General features: G+C 31.6%; 2 protein-coding genes across 46 annotated transcripts in view; one reads left to right on the forward strand and one right to left on the reverse strand.

Moving 5' to 3' along the window:
- LOC143249008 (anoctamin-9-like) overlaps positions 1 to 13,346 on the reverse strand; it is a 218,988-nt gene that overhangs the window by 74,929 nt on the left and 130,713 nt on the right. Inside the window, exon 1 of one of the 43 annotated variants that reach the window (XM_076498202.1) lies at positions 4,374 to 4,429. The exons of the other annotated variants lie outside the window; for them this stretch is intronic. The gene's annotated coding sequence lies outside the window, so the exon portion shown is untranslated. Of the gene's footprint in view, positions 1 to 4,373; positions 4,430 to 13,346 lie in introns of those variants that run through there. 43 annotated transcript variants of the gene reach the window in all.
- Positions 5,211 to 9,902, forward strand: LOC143249022 (anoctamin-9-like). Of its 3 annotated transcripts, XR_013027365.1 has the most exons (4): positions 5,415 to 5,760; positions 6,847 to 6,976; positions 7,436 to 7,596; positions 9,765 to 9,902. XR_013027365.1 is itself a non-coding variant. In XM_076498216.1 (3 exons), the coding sequence occupies exons 1-3, from the start codon at positions 5,404 to 5,406 to the stop codon at positions 9,791 to 9,793; spliced, it is 195 nt and encodes a 64-aa protein (XP_076354331.1). In that variant the 5' UTR covers positions 5,211 to 5,403; the 3' UTR covers positions 9,794 to 9,902. The 3 variants fall into 3 exon arrangements, 2 of the variants coding, with proteins under 2 accessions (XP_076354331.1, XP_076354330.1); XM_076498216.1 differs by lacking the exons at positions 5,415 to 5,760; positions 6,847 to 6,976 and adding an exon at positions 5,211 to 5,408; XM_076498215.1 differs by lacking the exon at positions 5,415 to 5,760 and having other exon boundaries at positions 6,971 to 7,110.

Raw genomic sequence — 13,346 nt, forward strand, 5'->3', positions numbered from 1 at the left:
GTGAAAGAAACACAAAAACTACGATTCAAACCGTAACTGAAACCTAAAAAAAATAAACTTTCAAAAGAATAACTTTTTAATATCTTACACTTTAGAATCCTAATATATTTATATACTGTTTTGATGACGTACTCATATAGGGTGAGGGTTTAGGGTTAAAATATAAAAATTTTGCTTCACTTACGTACATATCACTTTGAAACTTTTCGATCACGTTAACGTCAAACAAATTTTGTGATATAACTTTAAACTGGCTGACAACACTTTGTGATATTCTAAAAGTTACAAATGACAATAAACTTTTTACTAGAAACATTTGTTTCTTCAGATTTACTGGTGGTAGTTGGAATTGGCTGAACATTGAATAAAATTTAATAGATCAGAAGTTAATGTTTTATAATAATAAAAGCGTTAATACCCATAGCAGCCGTTCTGAAATACAACCTAATATGTAACTGTTAGTCAAACCATAAGAGAAAAGGGAATATGTTAACTGTTCAACATTGATTTATTTACCAGTTAGTCAAGGAACCTGGTAGAAATAATGCTATTTGAGATTTGTTGTATTTAGTTTCCTTTCTGCATAATTTACTATACATCAGAATTACTGAAAAAACTCGTAAGCAAAATTTATACTTTTTGAAAATAAATTTCTTTATTATGAAGTGAGTCATTAGATAATCTGGAAGAGAAAACTGAATGTTTTCAATTAGTTGTATAAAATATGAAATTCTTTTAAGTATCATGCTTATATGTTTTCCTTGCATTTTAAAATGATAACATTTTATGATGAGTTTATAATAATTAAAATGTGTGTAGTTAGCTTTTTCTGAGAGGTGCTAAAGGTATAAAAAAGATTACAAACAAAGCAAACTTTTTAATTGACTTTTGTAATAATTTCTGTAAGTCTTCCAACTATTCTAAAAGGTAGTTCATTATGTTTACTTGTAATAAAGTTTTACACAAAGTACCATCATATACAAGTGGTGATACAAATTTCAGTTTTGAGTACAAATTAAGTTTCATAAATTATGTTTACTCTTGCTGTAGGTGATTCAAAGTGCTCGTGCCACAACTGCCTACCATGTACACAAAAATTAATTGAACGCTTTTATGAAGAGTCTATGTCAATAAGTTTAGTTTTTAGTTCACTTTTATTTTTTGGCCAATCAGTTTTAACTTCTAAATTTTGAAAAGTAACAAAACAAAGGTTGTAAGATGTAACTTTTCTATATCATGTTAGGATTTCCTAACATGAACAGTAAGGTACTAAAATTTATATTTAAGATAGAAACACGAGCTAAACGTAATCACAAATGAGAATCTGAAATTTGGGTAGCTTACTTTTTTCATTCACTTATATATCCTTAAATTATATAATCCAGCATGGTCAGATGGACAGGGCACTTGAATCACAGGGTTGCAGATTTAAATTCCTGTCACACCAAACATGCTTGCCTTTCAACTGTGGGGGGCATTATAGTATAACAGTCTATCCATTAGTAAAAGAGTAGCTCAAGAGTTAATAGTGGGCAGTGATGACTAGCTGCCTTCCCTCTAGTCTAAATTAGGGACATCTTGCACAGATAGCCCTCAAATATTTAGTGGAAATAATATTAAGAAATCTGTTAATTAAAAGTTAGTGTATTTTTAGGGCTGATGTTTAAATATCTGCATCTTAAAATACCCTTTGGGTATGATTCATACTTGTTATCATTATATTTAGTTTTGACCTCACACTGACCAGCTGTTGATTTATTTTCTAGTGTATATATAAAATCCCAAGATGGAACGTTCACCTGATCTTTTCTGTCATATTAAGCTTTACAATTTAAATTTAGAGACTTGTATTTTTTAATGTAGTTTGACATAAGACTGTAAGTACTAGAAGTATTTACAGATGATGTGAACAGTTAATGAATCTGATTTTGTATAGCAAACTGACTAGAAGAATGTAATATTCATAAGTTAATACACAGAAAACAGGAAGCTACAATTACTAGAATGTACTGATTGATCAGTTGGCTAACTTTGCTTATTAACACTTGATAATATTTGGTAAGTTTCAACTGAATTAAGTTTTAGTCCTAAAATTTAATAGTGCTGAATATTATTCATAAATATAAAAATTAATAGTGATAAATAATATTAACACCCTATGTGTATGGGGTCAGTCCAATAGGGAAACACCTGCTCATGTGGAGCTGTAAGTACTAATTTTTACTATAATTCTAAATTTATGACACATTCATTTATGAAATTTGTTAAGCTTTCAGTAGCCATAGCTGTATTGTACACAAGTAATCAATATTTCTATTAAAATATTTCCCATAAAAATCTATCTGTGAATTTCCAAAGCCTTAAATGAATTGGTCTGAGTGAAAGTTTCCATGCTTAAAAGTAAAATAATACTTATTTTCAAAGCTATTTTTCTGGCAAAACTATATTTTATCTACTATTTTTTCAACCCTAATACTAACAGTAATGAAATTACCAATGTGCAGTGAAATGAGAAACTGATAAATATGAAATAGAATGAACAAATATGTTTTTCCCTCTCTGAATGCTAGGTTTTCTATTTTCTTCAAAGTTTCAGCTTGGCATTTTCCCATACTCTTCTTTTAATTTTATGGTTTTACTGTAGAACCACTGTCTAAAGACATTAGGAGAACAGTATAATTATGGTGTTAGAAAAACATGAAAGTTCCAGATGTCTTAATAGAAATGAATAAAATCCCTGTAACCCTGGTTATTCCTGATACAATCACACAGAAATGGAAACCAATGCACAGTTAAATCAAATAATTTCAGTTATGGTCCACTCTGTATTTTATGTAGAACGTAAGCAACTTTCCCTAATGTTTAGGTCAGTCCTATATAGTTAGCATTGTAACAGGCAAAACATGACGTTATGTGTTGTGATGCAATACATATTGATAATAAACAGTTTGAAAAGAAGTCAATTAATTCTGCTCTAAGACCCAGTATTGGAGGTGTGTGTGCTTCTTTATTTGGACAATATACTGTACAAGTCATTCAAGATGTTGTAAAAACATGTAGGTTCAAAATGTCTTGATAGAAATTAAATATAAGCCCCATAATTTGAACACTTTTTGAAGGTGGACTTTCTTCAGTTACATATTGGAAATGGTGGTGTAATCAAATGAGTTATACACAAATAAAGGTAGTTTAGTAACATCAGAAAGGTCATCTGGTTTTCCAAGAAATGTCTATTTCTCTATGTTCTGGTGTAAATGTCTCATTTCCAGTATAATATAACCAGTGGTGAGAATGTATGCAAAAAGGTGTTAGGAATATTTTACTTTAGAAATGGCTGAATATGTGTGTATTTAAAACTCTACTTAAGCATTTAAGTAAAGTAAAGGTAACACCTGGAGACAGTTTAAAAAAGATATACTGATCAGTTTATAAAAATTTATATGAAAAATTATCTTAAACAAATAGTATGTTTTACTAAATTCAGCTTTCGCGATACAAGAAGAAATAAGCAAAGAATAAAAATATTGTTTTCGACAAAGATGAAACCAGTGAACGAAGATCATCGATTCCAGGTTCTAGATTAAGTTCAAAAGGTTGAACAGTATTTAGATTAGCAATCCAATAAGTTTTTTTTATTTCTCTGTAAGCTTTAATTTTGAATCCTGTTATCAATGGTTCAACAGAAGAGTATAATGAAACCCTATTTCATCAAAGTATGAAAATGAAAATTTGGTAAATAATAACAGTTACAGGGTTCCTAAACTACTAAAAAAAAACAAAAAACTTAGCCACTGGCAACTTTGAGGTACTTGACGTGCGTGTTTGGGTTTGTTACTTAGGATACGTGGTTCCAAGATATTATATGATATATAGTGATGAATAAAAATCATTGCAATCACTCTTTACATTGTTTTGTTAAATATTTTCATATTTAAATATTTCATGCCTTATATATTTATACTGTTTTTTTCTCCTATTTTTTCAGGAATAACCAAGCTTATCAATGATAAAGCTGCCATTCCTTTACATGAAGTCAGTTAACTTATTGGATTCTTCTTTCCAAGTGTGCTTGATGTTGATAAAGTATTGAGAAAGTACAATTTTTCATGTCAAAAGCATTGCTCAGGTCATGAACCTGAAGAATTTGTGTGATAGGGTTTTTCCTGTACAGTGGAGCGCCATTAAGCGAAATCGCTTAAGCCGCTGTAGCAAGTCTTGTACCAAAATATTTGATGTATTAAATCTACTACCTGGCTTTTAAAGTTTCTCACACTCTCCTTGTCTTTATAACTTCAAGGGATATTTAAAAGGATTTGCTTTAATTTGGGAAATAAAATAAAACATATTACAATAGAAATCGACCGTTAATCTACCTTATCCGCTCTCTATGTCAGCTTTATGGATGCCGCCATTTTTACCGAATCACACCTCTCCATACATTAAAGTTAATCCGCGGTAAATCCGTGAAAAAAGTGATCAATAATTAAAGTATTATTTTTAATTCGATAATCCAATATTTTTATGCAATTGTATAAATATTGGCCACAAACCCAATAGAAATCACTTCAGTTTCTGAATTAATAGTGAGCATATCATATTGACATGGCGGCCCGCATGTAACACGGGAAGACGAAATTTTACAGGGAAAAGCGAACCATCGCAATGCATTGGTCGTTTGTGTTAAAACGGCACTTGTCAAATGTATCTGAATAGTCTTTACATTAATATTATAATGATCATGCAATGGTCCGGATGAGGCTCCTCGGCGGAGCTGTTGGCGACTTCGGCTTTTCAGTCACAAAGGTTTAAGCCGCAGTTAAGCAGGTTGACCCCCAAATACCGCGGCTTAACGGCGCTCCACTGTAGTTTGTTATTAATATTATTTTCCAGTAAAGTGCACTTTAACATATTTTTATCAGTTGTCATTATGCTTGGAGATATTTCACTTCTTGTATCAGTAAAATAATAGTTATGTTGATAATTTACTTTGACGTATTTTAGGGTGAATGTGATTCTTCAGATGAAAAAGTTCCTCGGAAATGGTTAATGAACAACTGGGCTTTGTTTTCAGCAATATATAAAGAACAACCTCTTGATGACATCAAATGAGTGTTAATAATTAATTACCTGGACAGAATTTATTTATTTAATATGATATTTAATATAAAAAGCACTTGGTAAAAGTGCTTGGTAAAAGATTGAAATTACCAAAAAAAAAACATCTTATATTTGTATGCCATGTTTAGAGTCTCAGTTGGTGTTTTATTTATACTGGTTGTGTTTTGAAAGAGATCATTCTAAATACAATAATTATATATAAGGAGAGTCAGTCGTGATAGGTGGGAGATAATTCTCTCGTGTTGCTAATGTATTATTTTCATTGAGCTATAAAATTCCATAAAGATGTGGTAATAATCAAAATAGATGTAGATCTAATAGTATAAGTATAAAGTTAATCAGATGTTTCTATTGTGTAATATAGTTTTAATTTCTGAATTTCGAAAGTAAAATATTTTAATTTGTAACGTTTTAGTGTTCACATTTCTGTATCACGTGATGGCACTTGTTTGTTCCAAATTGCTCATCTTAGATCGTCTTTTCACTTGTATTTGATTGACTGAGATTGAATACAACTTTCAGACATGCAGATTTTCCTAATACATAACATAATGTTACAGTTACCAAGCCATCCCATAAAGCTCTGTTCTCTTACATGCAGTCTTTCAAAAATGTCAATAATTCTCTCTCTCTCTGTCTTTGGTATTTGCTATTACATTATTGATAACCAATATTTAATCTTATGTTTTATGCCATCTCGTTCACAGGATGGCTTTTAAGTTTATCGGAACGTAGATTCAAATCTGCTATAACTAAGTTTAGTTTAACCAGCTAAGGAAATTGTTTTAATGCACAATGTTTGGTTAGAAAACCAGTTAAATTGTAATAATTATAGGACATTGTATGCTTTGTGTTTATTATTGTTTGTGCTCTAAAGTATATATTTGAAATTAATAAATAATTTGGGAAAAACAATAAACAGCCCAGTGAAAATTTGGGTTAGCATTTCTCAACACTTTAAGTCTTTGACAACAAAAGAAATTACAGCATTCACAATTAAGTACTAGATTTTTGTTATTTTTTGTGTACATATTTTGTTTGTTATAAAAGTAAAAAAAATGATTCTTAGGTAACATGAGAAAATATAAATGAAGAAATAGATTAATTTATTTGCAATATTTGTATATATGTATGAAGATTGTGTGTATTACATAATTTTATGCTGTAATTTGAACTAAGTGTATACAAGGTGATTCCTAGCTTGTTACATAGGTTTAGTATATAGGAAGTTATCATATTTAACTGATGCAAGCCTGGCAATAGTCAGGATAAATAATGATAAGCTTCTATTGTAATCTGCAGGGATTTTAGAAATGAAAATGTTGTTTCATTTTTTTTTTTTTTTTTTTTGTGTGGTTACAAGGTTAAACAAATGGCCTAAGCTCATATAGTGTAAGGGTAGAGAAAATAATGCATAACATATAAAGTTTTACCAAAAATGACTTGATATTCAATTAGAAGATTCTAGAAGCTCTGCAAATGAAGTTAGGAAACTGTAATATTGAAGATATATACATTTTATTAATTTTAGCATGAAATTACTAGTCATTTACTAGTAATTTACAATTATTAGTCATACTAGTCAGAGTTTAAAATTGAGACAAATCTTTATATATATAAAAAAAATTCTTAAGGATGGATTTTTTGGAGTTTCTCATTAGTTATTGTACCCACTATAATTTGTTTGATAAGACTCACTTCAGTGTTTATTCCTTTCAATTTTTTCAGGGAATATTTTGGAGTTAAGCCTGTACTTTACTTGGCTTGGATTTTACACCTGCATGCTGATTTAAGCTTCATTAGTAGGAGTGTTGTGTTTACTGTATGGGTGCCTTACCTTCTTGGGCCTTACTCACAGGTATGAATAAGGGGGAAAAAAAAGATAAAAGAGTAATCAAACAGTTTATTATTTTTAAAACTCATGTTTGATCATTTTCTAAATTATACCTCAGATAAATCAGTTACTTAGAGCTACATGATTGATGGAATGTGGTAAGTGATTAATCACAAGACTAATTAATCAATGGTTAGCTAATTAATTATTTTCACACAAGCCATTTGTTGCTGGATTAATTGCAAAGAATAATAATTGGAACCATTAATTTTTATTGGTTGATATGTTTTGAACCATTAATTTACCTTAAAATATTTTAAATAATTTTTGTGATAAATTGATTCAAACATAATTTAAGTTAATCAGTTATTTTATGTGGCATTATCATTGAAATTGATAGTTGTATATTATGGTTGATTTGGATGTCCAGCTGTACTGTGTTTTTTCTATAGATTTAAAACTAAAATGCATTTGTTTTTACAGTGAGGGAATTTATGAAGACTACAAGGACACCATTTTATGTCCTTGGTGTGACGTAGAAGTATGTAGATATGGAAGATTAAGCCATACGTGCAATTTTGAAAGAATAACTCATCTTTTCGACAATGGTGCTGCTGTATTTCTTGATTTTATGTCACTCTGGGGTAAGTATTATATAGATTTACATGTTAAAGCTGAAGAGGAATAAATAATATTCTCTTCTTCAGACTCTGAAAATTTTTTGTTATTTAGTTTTAAGACGTTTTTAAGTAATGCTTTTCTTGTGCCTACTTTCTTCATGCATGTTGACTATCCAACATGCATAGTAATTTTGATCTCAAGATTAAAAATACTTGTATGCATCAGTAAATATTCCAATTTCACATGCAAAATAATAATTATAATTATTGCCTTGTAATAGGGGAAACATCATTTCTTTTAAAAACAATTGTGGTTCTGGTTTTTAGTCATCTTTCTTTTCATGAGCAGCCAAATTTTGGTGAGAGTTTTATCAGCGCTTTATTGGTCAGTTGTTTGTAGTATGATTTCAGTAAGTCATTGATGAGTTGCTCATCAATTCCATTAAAATCCAAACTGATGTGCTAATGATGTGATTTATTTTAACAAGAGGATGAAAAGTGTACACATATTTTAGCCAGTTTTTTTTTCCAAACTGCATTCATATTTGAGGTAGTAACCTCTTTACATTCTTGATGTTGAATGGTTTCCAGAAACCTCTAATGTAGATGTTTCTGTTGCTGTCCACTGCCCCTGATCATTTATCTGAAGATTTGTCACAAGTGATATGCTTTAATAGAGGCTATGACGTATTGATTTATTTGTTGGTTCAAAGAAGTGGTGTTTGGAGTAAGAAACTCCACAGAAATGTTTGTTGATGTGTAAATTAGGTTGTTAGGGTGATTTGGTGAGTTGTCATCAACCACTAGTGCTTTATGGGAAACATTTTCCATAGAAAAATATCTCTCTACTGTAGGGCAGACAAAGTTGTAAACCAGTTGTCAAAAATTGTTTTTGTTGTTTAAACCTGTTCTGTCTGGCATCTTCTTCCAATATAGATCAGTCTCTCAAATGTTGAAAACTTGATGGGTCATATATCCTCTTTGTTCAATAATATCTTTTAAACTGGTTGGCACATTGATGTTGCTTCCCTTTTAGCACTTGCCGCCTTTAGGCTGTGTAAATGATGCTCTTTTTTTTAATCTGTCAAGTCAGTCTTTGCTATCCATTATCATAGGGCAATACCGATTTAGTAACTTAAGAGAGAATTTTTTCTTTCTCGATAGTTGCTGTAGCTGATGATGAGAACATAAGTCTGGCTTTTGTCAAACTTCTTGATGGTTTCTAGTTTTGTTGTTACTGAGATGGGTTGTGTCTCAGTGTTTTGTCTTACTGCTGGCACTGGAATCACTTGCAGTATGCTTTACTAATCATTTTGTATTTAAGGGCAGAGTACAGTCTAAATAAAACTATATAAGTACATTGGTTGACACCTTTCATGATCCGAACAAGACACTTGAGATGTATGAACTCTTAGCACACGGGCTGGTCAAACTGACGTGTCATGATGTTTCAGTAACTTACATTCAGAATATAATTAAACCACTTAACTACCTTGATGTACGAACAAACATGACAAGAAACCATAGATGATAATGCAGCTTTTAATATTATATAAATTTTAAGTTCTTAATAATATAAGAAAAATATTTAAAACAACTTTAATTTACCCTAGTGTGAGAATTTGAATATTTGTTCTTCAGTTATTTCCTCTTTTGAACTTCCCCTTAAATTATGAAATGTTATGTAAAATGTCATTAAGCTTCTAAATCTTTATTTTCTATGCTTCAATCATATGGAACTTCAGAGCAACCAATGAAAATGCAAGAACCTCACACACCCACCCTCAACTTGCTCAAATTTACAAATTGCTAATACATTGTTCTGAGGCTAAGTCTTATTGAATTTATGAACAACACGAAGTCTAGAATACAAATGATGATAAAAGTATGATTCATCCCATATGATATTACAGATAATTGATAAATTTAGCTAATTAGATAGCCAGAGACTGAGATATTTATCTCAATGACAAACTGGGTATATCTTGCTTCAAACACAAATTATTGTGATATTATATTTTTCTTTCTTTCTCTCTCTCTTTGAAGAATAATATCAGTTTCTCAACAGATTTTCCACTGGTCATAAATTATGTTGTGATAAATTTGTTATACATTTTGCATGTATTTCTGAGAAGTTCAGCATTTCTAAAATCATACACCAGTTTAAAAAATTATTTTTGTATTTTTTTTAGGTACCAGAATTTCAGTATTCAAGGTGTGATGATAAAAAATTAAAAAAGAGGTATTAGTGGTGTTTGCCATACAATTTCAAACCTCTTTGCCTCCAAAATATCAAAGAGGCAACAGTTTACAACTGAATACAGAAGACCGATGGTATACTTGTAGTAAGTACACGTGTGAGCTTTTTGGATTTTATTTGCTCTAAATCTTTGTGATTTTAGTCAAGTGATATTCTGTACATTTAGTGTTTTAATATTTTTTAATGTTTGGTTAGTTTTGTATTTTGGCCAAAGGTACTTAAGGGCTACCTGCATTAGCCATCCCTAATTTAGCAATGACATACCAAAGAGAAGACAGCTAGTTAGTTACCACTCTTTTTATCAACAAAGAGTGTAATGGATTTTAATGTTACAACATCCCAATGGGTAAAAGTATGAACATGTTTGGGGACAGGGATTTGAACCCATAACCAACAGACAGTGAGACAAACCATTACCATAATTTCTTTTCACTATGGGCTTGGTTGAATCAGCCAAGTTTGTGACCCCAAATTTATCTTTATAGATAGTTTCACCACAATAATTTCTAATACGTTTTGTGTATCTTCATAAAAATTATGTCAACTGTGAATAATGATTGAATCATTTGTTGAGAAAAACATCATTTATAATGAACTCTTTTTCACTGCAAGAGTATGTGAATGTGTGGAATCAGAAAATTGACTACTGTGGGTGCAAAGTGATTTTCTTGTAGATTAAAAACACTTAAATCATCTGAAATTTAAATTTAAACATCATAAATAAACGTGAAACTAGACTGTATTTTGTATTATTCTTCCCAAACTCTGTGTGAGGTTTGTCAATATGACCAATCTTGTAACCATTAAAATAAATCAAAATTATCTTTTTTTTTCTATAATGATTTCAGATTGTAATATGAAACTACATTTGTTTATTCGAAATTGCCTTTTTTGTAACAGTGTTATTGCCCTGTGAACTAAGTTTAACTAATATGCCTACCAAACAGGTTGCAAAACACTTGGAAAACATGTAGCTCACATTATCTCAATGAACTACACAATGCACACAAGCTACTCACAAATTTCTTGATTGGGGAAAAAGTGACTGCAATCACAAAGTAATAACTGCCAGAGTTGTCGTGTTTGTGTATCTCCTCCTTTCTCTTCTTGAGAATTTATCCTGGTAGGATGATCATGCCAACACCACATTAAGAATCCATTTGTTTCACTACCCCCTCTAATAATGGGATCTCCACCTTTCCAGGCATTCCTATGAGATACATGCAGTTTCTTCATGATTTTCTCTTTTCTTATCTCTTCTTGTGAATTATTTGTACATTATCTACTCTGAAAATTCTGCACTTGTTTCTTACATCAAGTATTGGGGGTTACCCATTTAAGGACTTTGTTTCCACATTTTGGACTTGCTGTTTGTGATTTATTCCCATTGATATTTGCCATGTGCTTATGGCATATTCACTCTCTTGGCTGGACCAGATTCTTTCCAAAGGGTGGTTTCCCCTCTTTCAGGTGTTTTGTCAGGTTTGCTGTGTCTCTCTTGAAGGCTTTTGCCACTTATCTCAACACCAAACTTTTTTCTTGAGCTCTAACGGTTTAAGCTCTTAGCCAGAACTGGTCTCATCATTTTCTTATATACCTGTGTCACCTCTATTGCTCCAACTTCACACATTGAATGGGATTTGCCTGGTTTATAACCATCTATACTTTCCAACTGTGTACCACTTTCTATATCACATTCCTCTTGTCCTTCGTTTTTTCTTCTTCTTTCTGTCAACAGAAGTGGCAAACTTTTCACCACTGTTTTGTCTACCACTTCCTTCCTGTTCTATGGTGACTCACCGCTCAGTCCTTTTCACGTGGTTGTTTAGCTATGGACTATCAATCTTCACTCTAGCTGGTTATTGGACAGCTTGGTTTTCTACATTTTGCCTTCCCCACTTTATTCCGACCCTTTTCATGCCTCGTTGGGACCTGACAATGATTTTATATTCTCTGACACATGCTCTGTTTGAATTATTGGCTTCTAGACATATTTCCATCTCCTTACCTATGGTCTCCATTGTTCTGATTTTAATATCATTAGTGTTTTTCACAGTCTTACATTGTACTTATGCTTACTTTACCCAGACCTGGCTTCTTTTCTAAGACTTCTGTTACTTGGGATGGTGATTGTACTTTTCATCCTATTTCCCTCCCTCCTGTTTCTTTCCTATATACTCATTTAGACTCATCTTCTGCATCTTGTCTTGGTGTTATTTGGCACGTACGTATTTTAAGGGCTCCTGCTATTTTTTTATTCTACCGTTGGACCCTCATTGTCTAGATCTGTTGCCTGCTACTATTACAGTGTGGACAAGCCAACTACTTCAGTTTGGATATTATCTGTATGTTAGTACATGTGGATGATTCTCACATGTCTTTCATAAAACCTGCTTTATTTCCTGCTGAGTTTTAACTCTAATCTATTTTTTTCAATCTTCACACTGCCTTTGGGTAGGGTAAGTATATTTTCTTTTTCAGCACCCATTTCTCTTTCATTGGATCCTGCCAGACAGCTGGCGTTGCCTCCTACGGTATATGAATTTTCCAAAATTTGCATATGGTTTAGGATAATAATAATAATAAAAAAAAAGTGGTCAATCCTTTTGCCCTGGCATTACCAGTCCTCACTGTCAAGTTAGGGTCTTCTGCAAGGTTGCTTGGGGTATCCTTGTTATTATATTTATCTAAGTTGCCTAGTGCAGCATCTACCATTCCATGGACTTTGATGACACCCCTGTCAGGAGGGTGTCTACCAAGTTCTTGCTCTTGCAGACTTTTAAAAGTAGTCTCATGTTACTGTCTCCAGTAAAAGACCTTTTTGGCAGGTATCTGATAAGGATCTTGATATATACTGAGGTTTTCCAAGTGTAAATTCTTCTCCCTTTGTTCAGATTCCTGGCTACTAGTTCACTTCATGTTAAATGTGATTTTAAAAATGGTGTTACTCAGAAAATTTGATAATATCAAGGCTTCTTATTGTCTAAAGTTGTTCATATTTGAAAATTGGGAATTCTATTAACTTATTGATTCTAATGACTTAGCTCTTGCAGATACTTAGGTTAGAATCAGTATCCTTACCTGATTAGGCTGGATGCTGCCCAGACTTTAGAATGTTAAAACTATTAATATAAGATTTTATAATTTGTAACCTGTTGCCATAGAAACATGAGTGTGCTAAAAGAGTTTACGGTTACATGTCACTTTGGTTAGACATGAGTAGTGAGTGATGTTGAAGTAGCTTCATTTCCTCTAGTATATTAATTAAAAATTGGGGATGGCTATACATAACATTGAAGTTTTACACAGAATTATAGAACAATACAATCTTTATTAGGGGTTCACTGTGGCTCATCTTTTACATTTAAATTTTCTGGGGAAAATTTTTTGTAAGTTGTTTTGAACATGGTTTTAGTTTCTGCATCCTGTTACTTTGTTAGAATTTAAATTTCTGCTTTAACATGACTCCTTAGTTTGAGAATGTATCAAATCTAACTAATCCTTTCAACTTGCA

The sequence above is a fragment of the Tachypleus tridentatus genome, chromosome 4 (genome assembly GCF_004210375.1).
Source record: "Tachypleus tridentatus isolate NWPU-2018 chromosome 4, ASM421037v1, whole genome shotgun sequence".
NCBI classification, from domain to species: domain Eukaryota; kingdom Metazoa; phylum Arthropoda; class Merostomata; order Xiphosura; family Limulidae; genus Tachypleus; species Tachypleus tridentatus.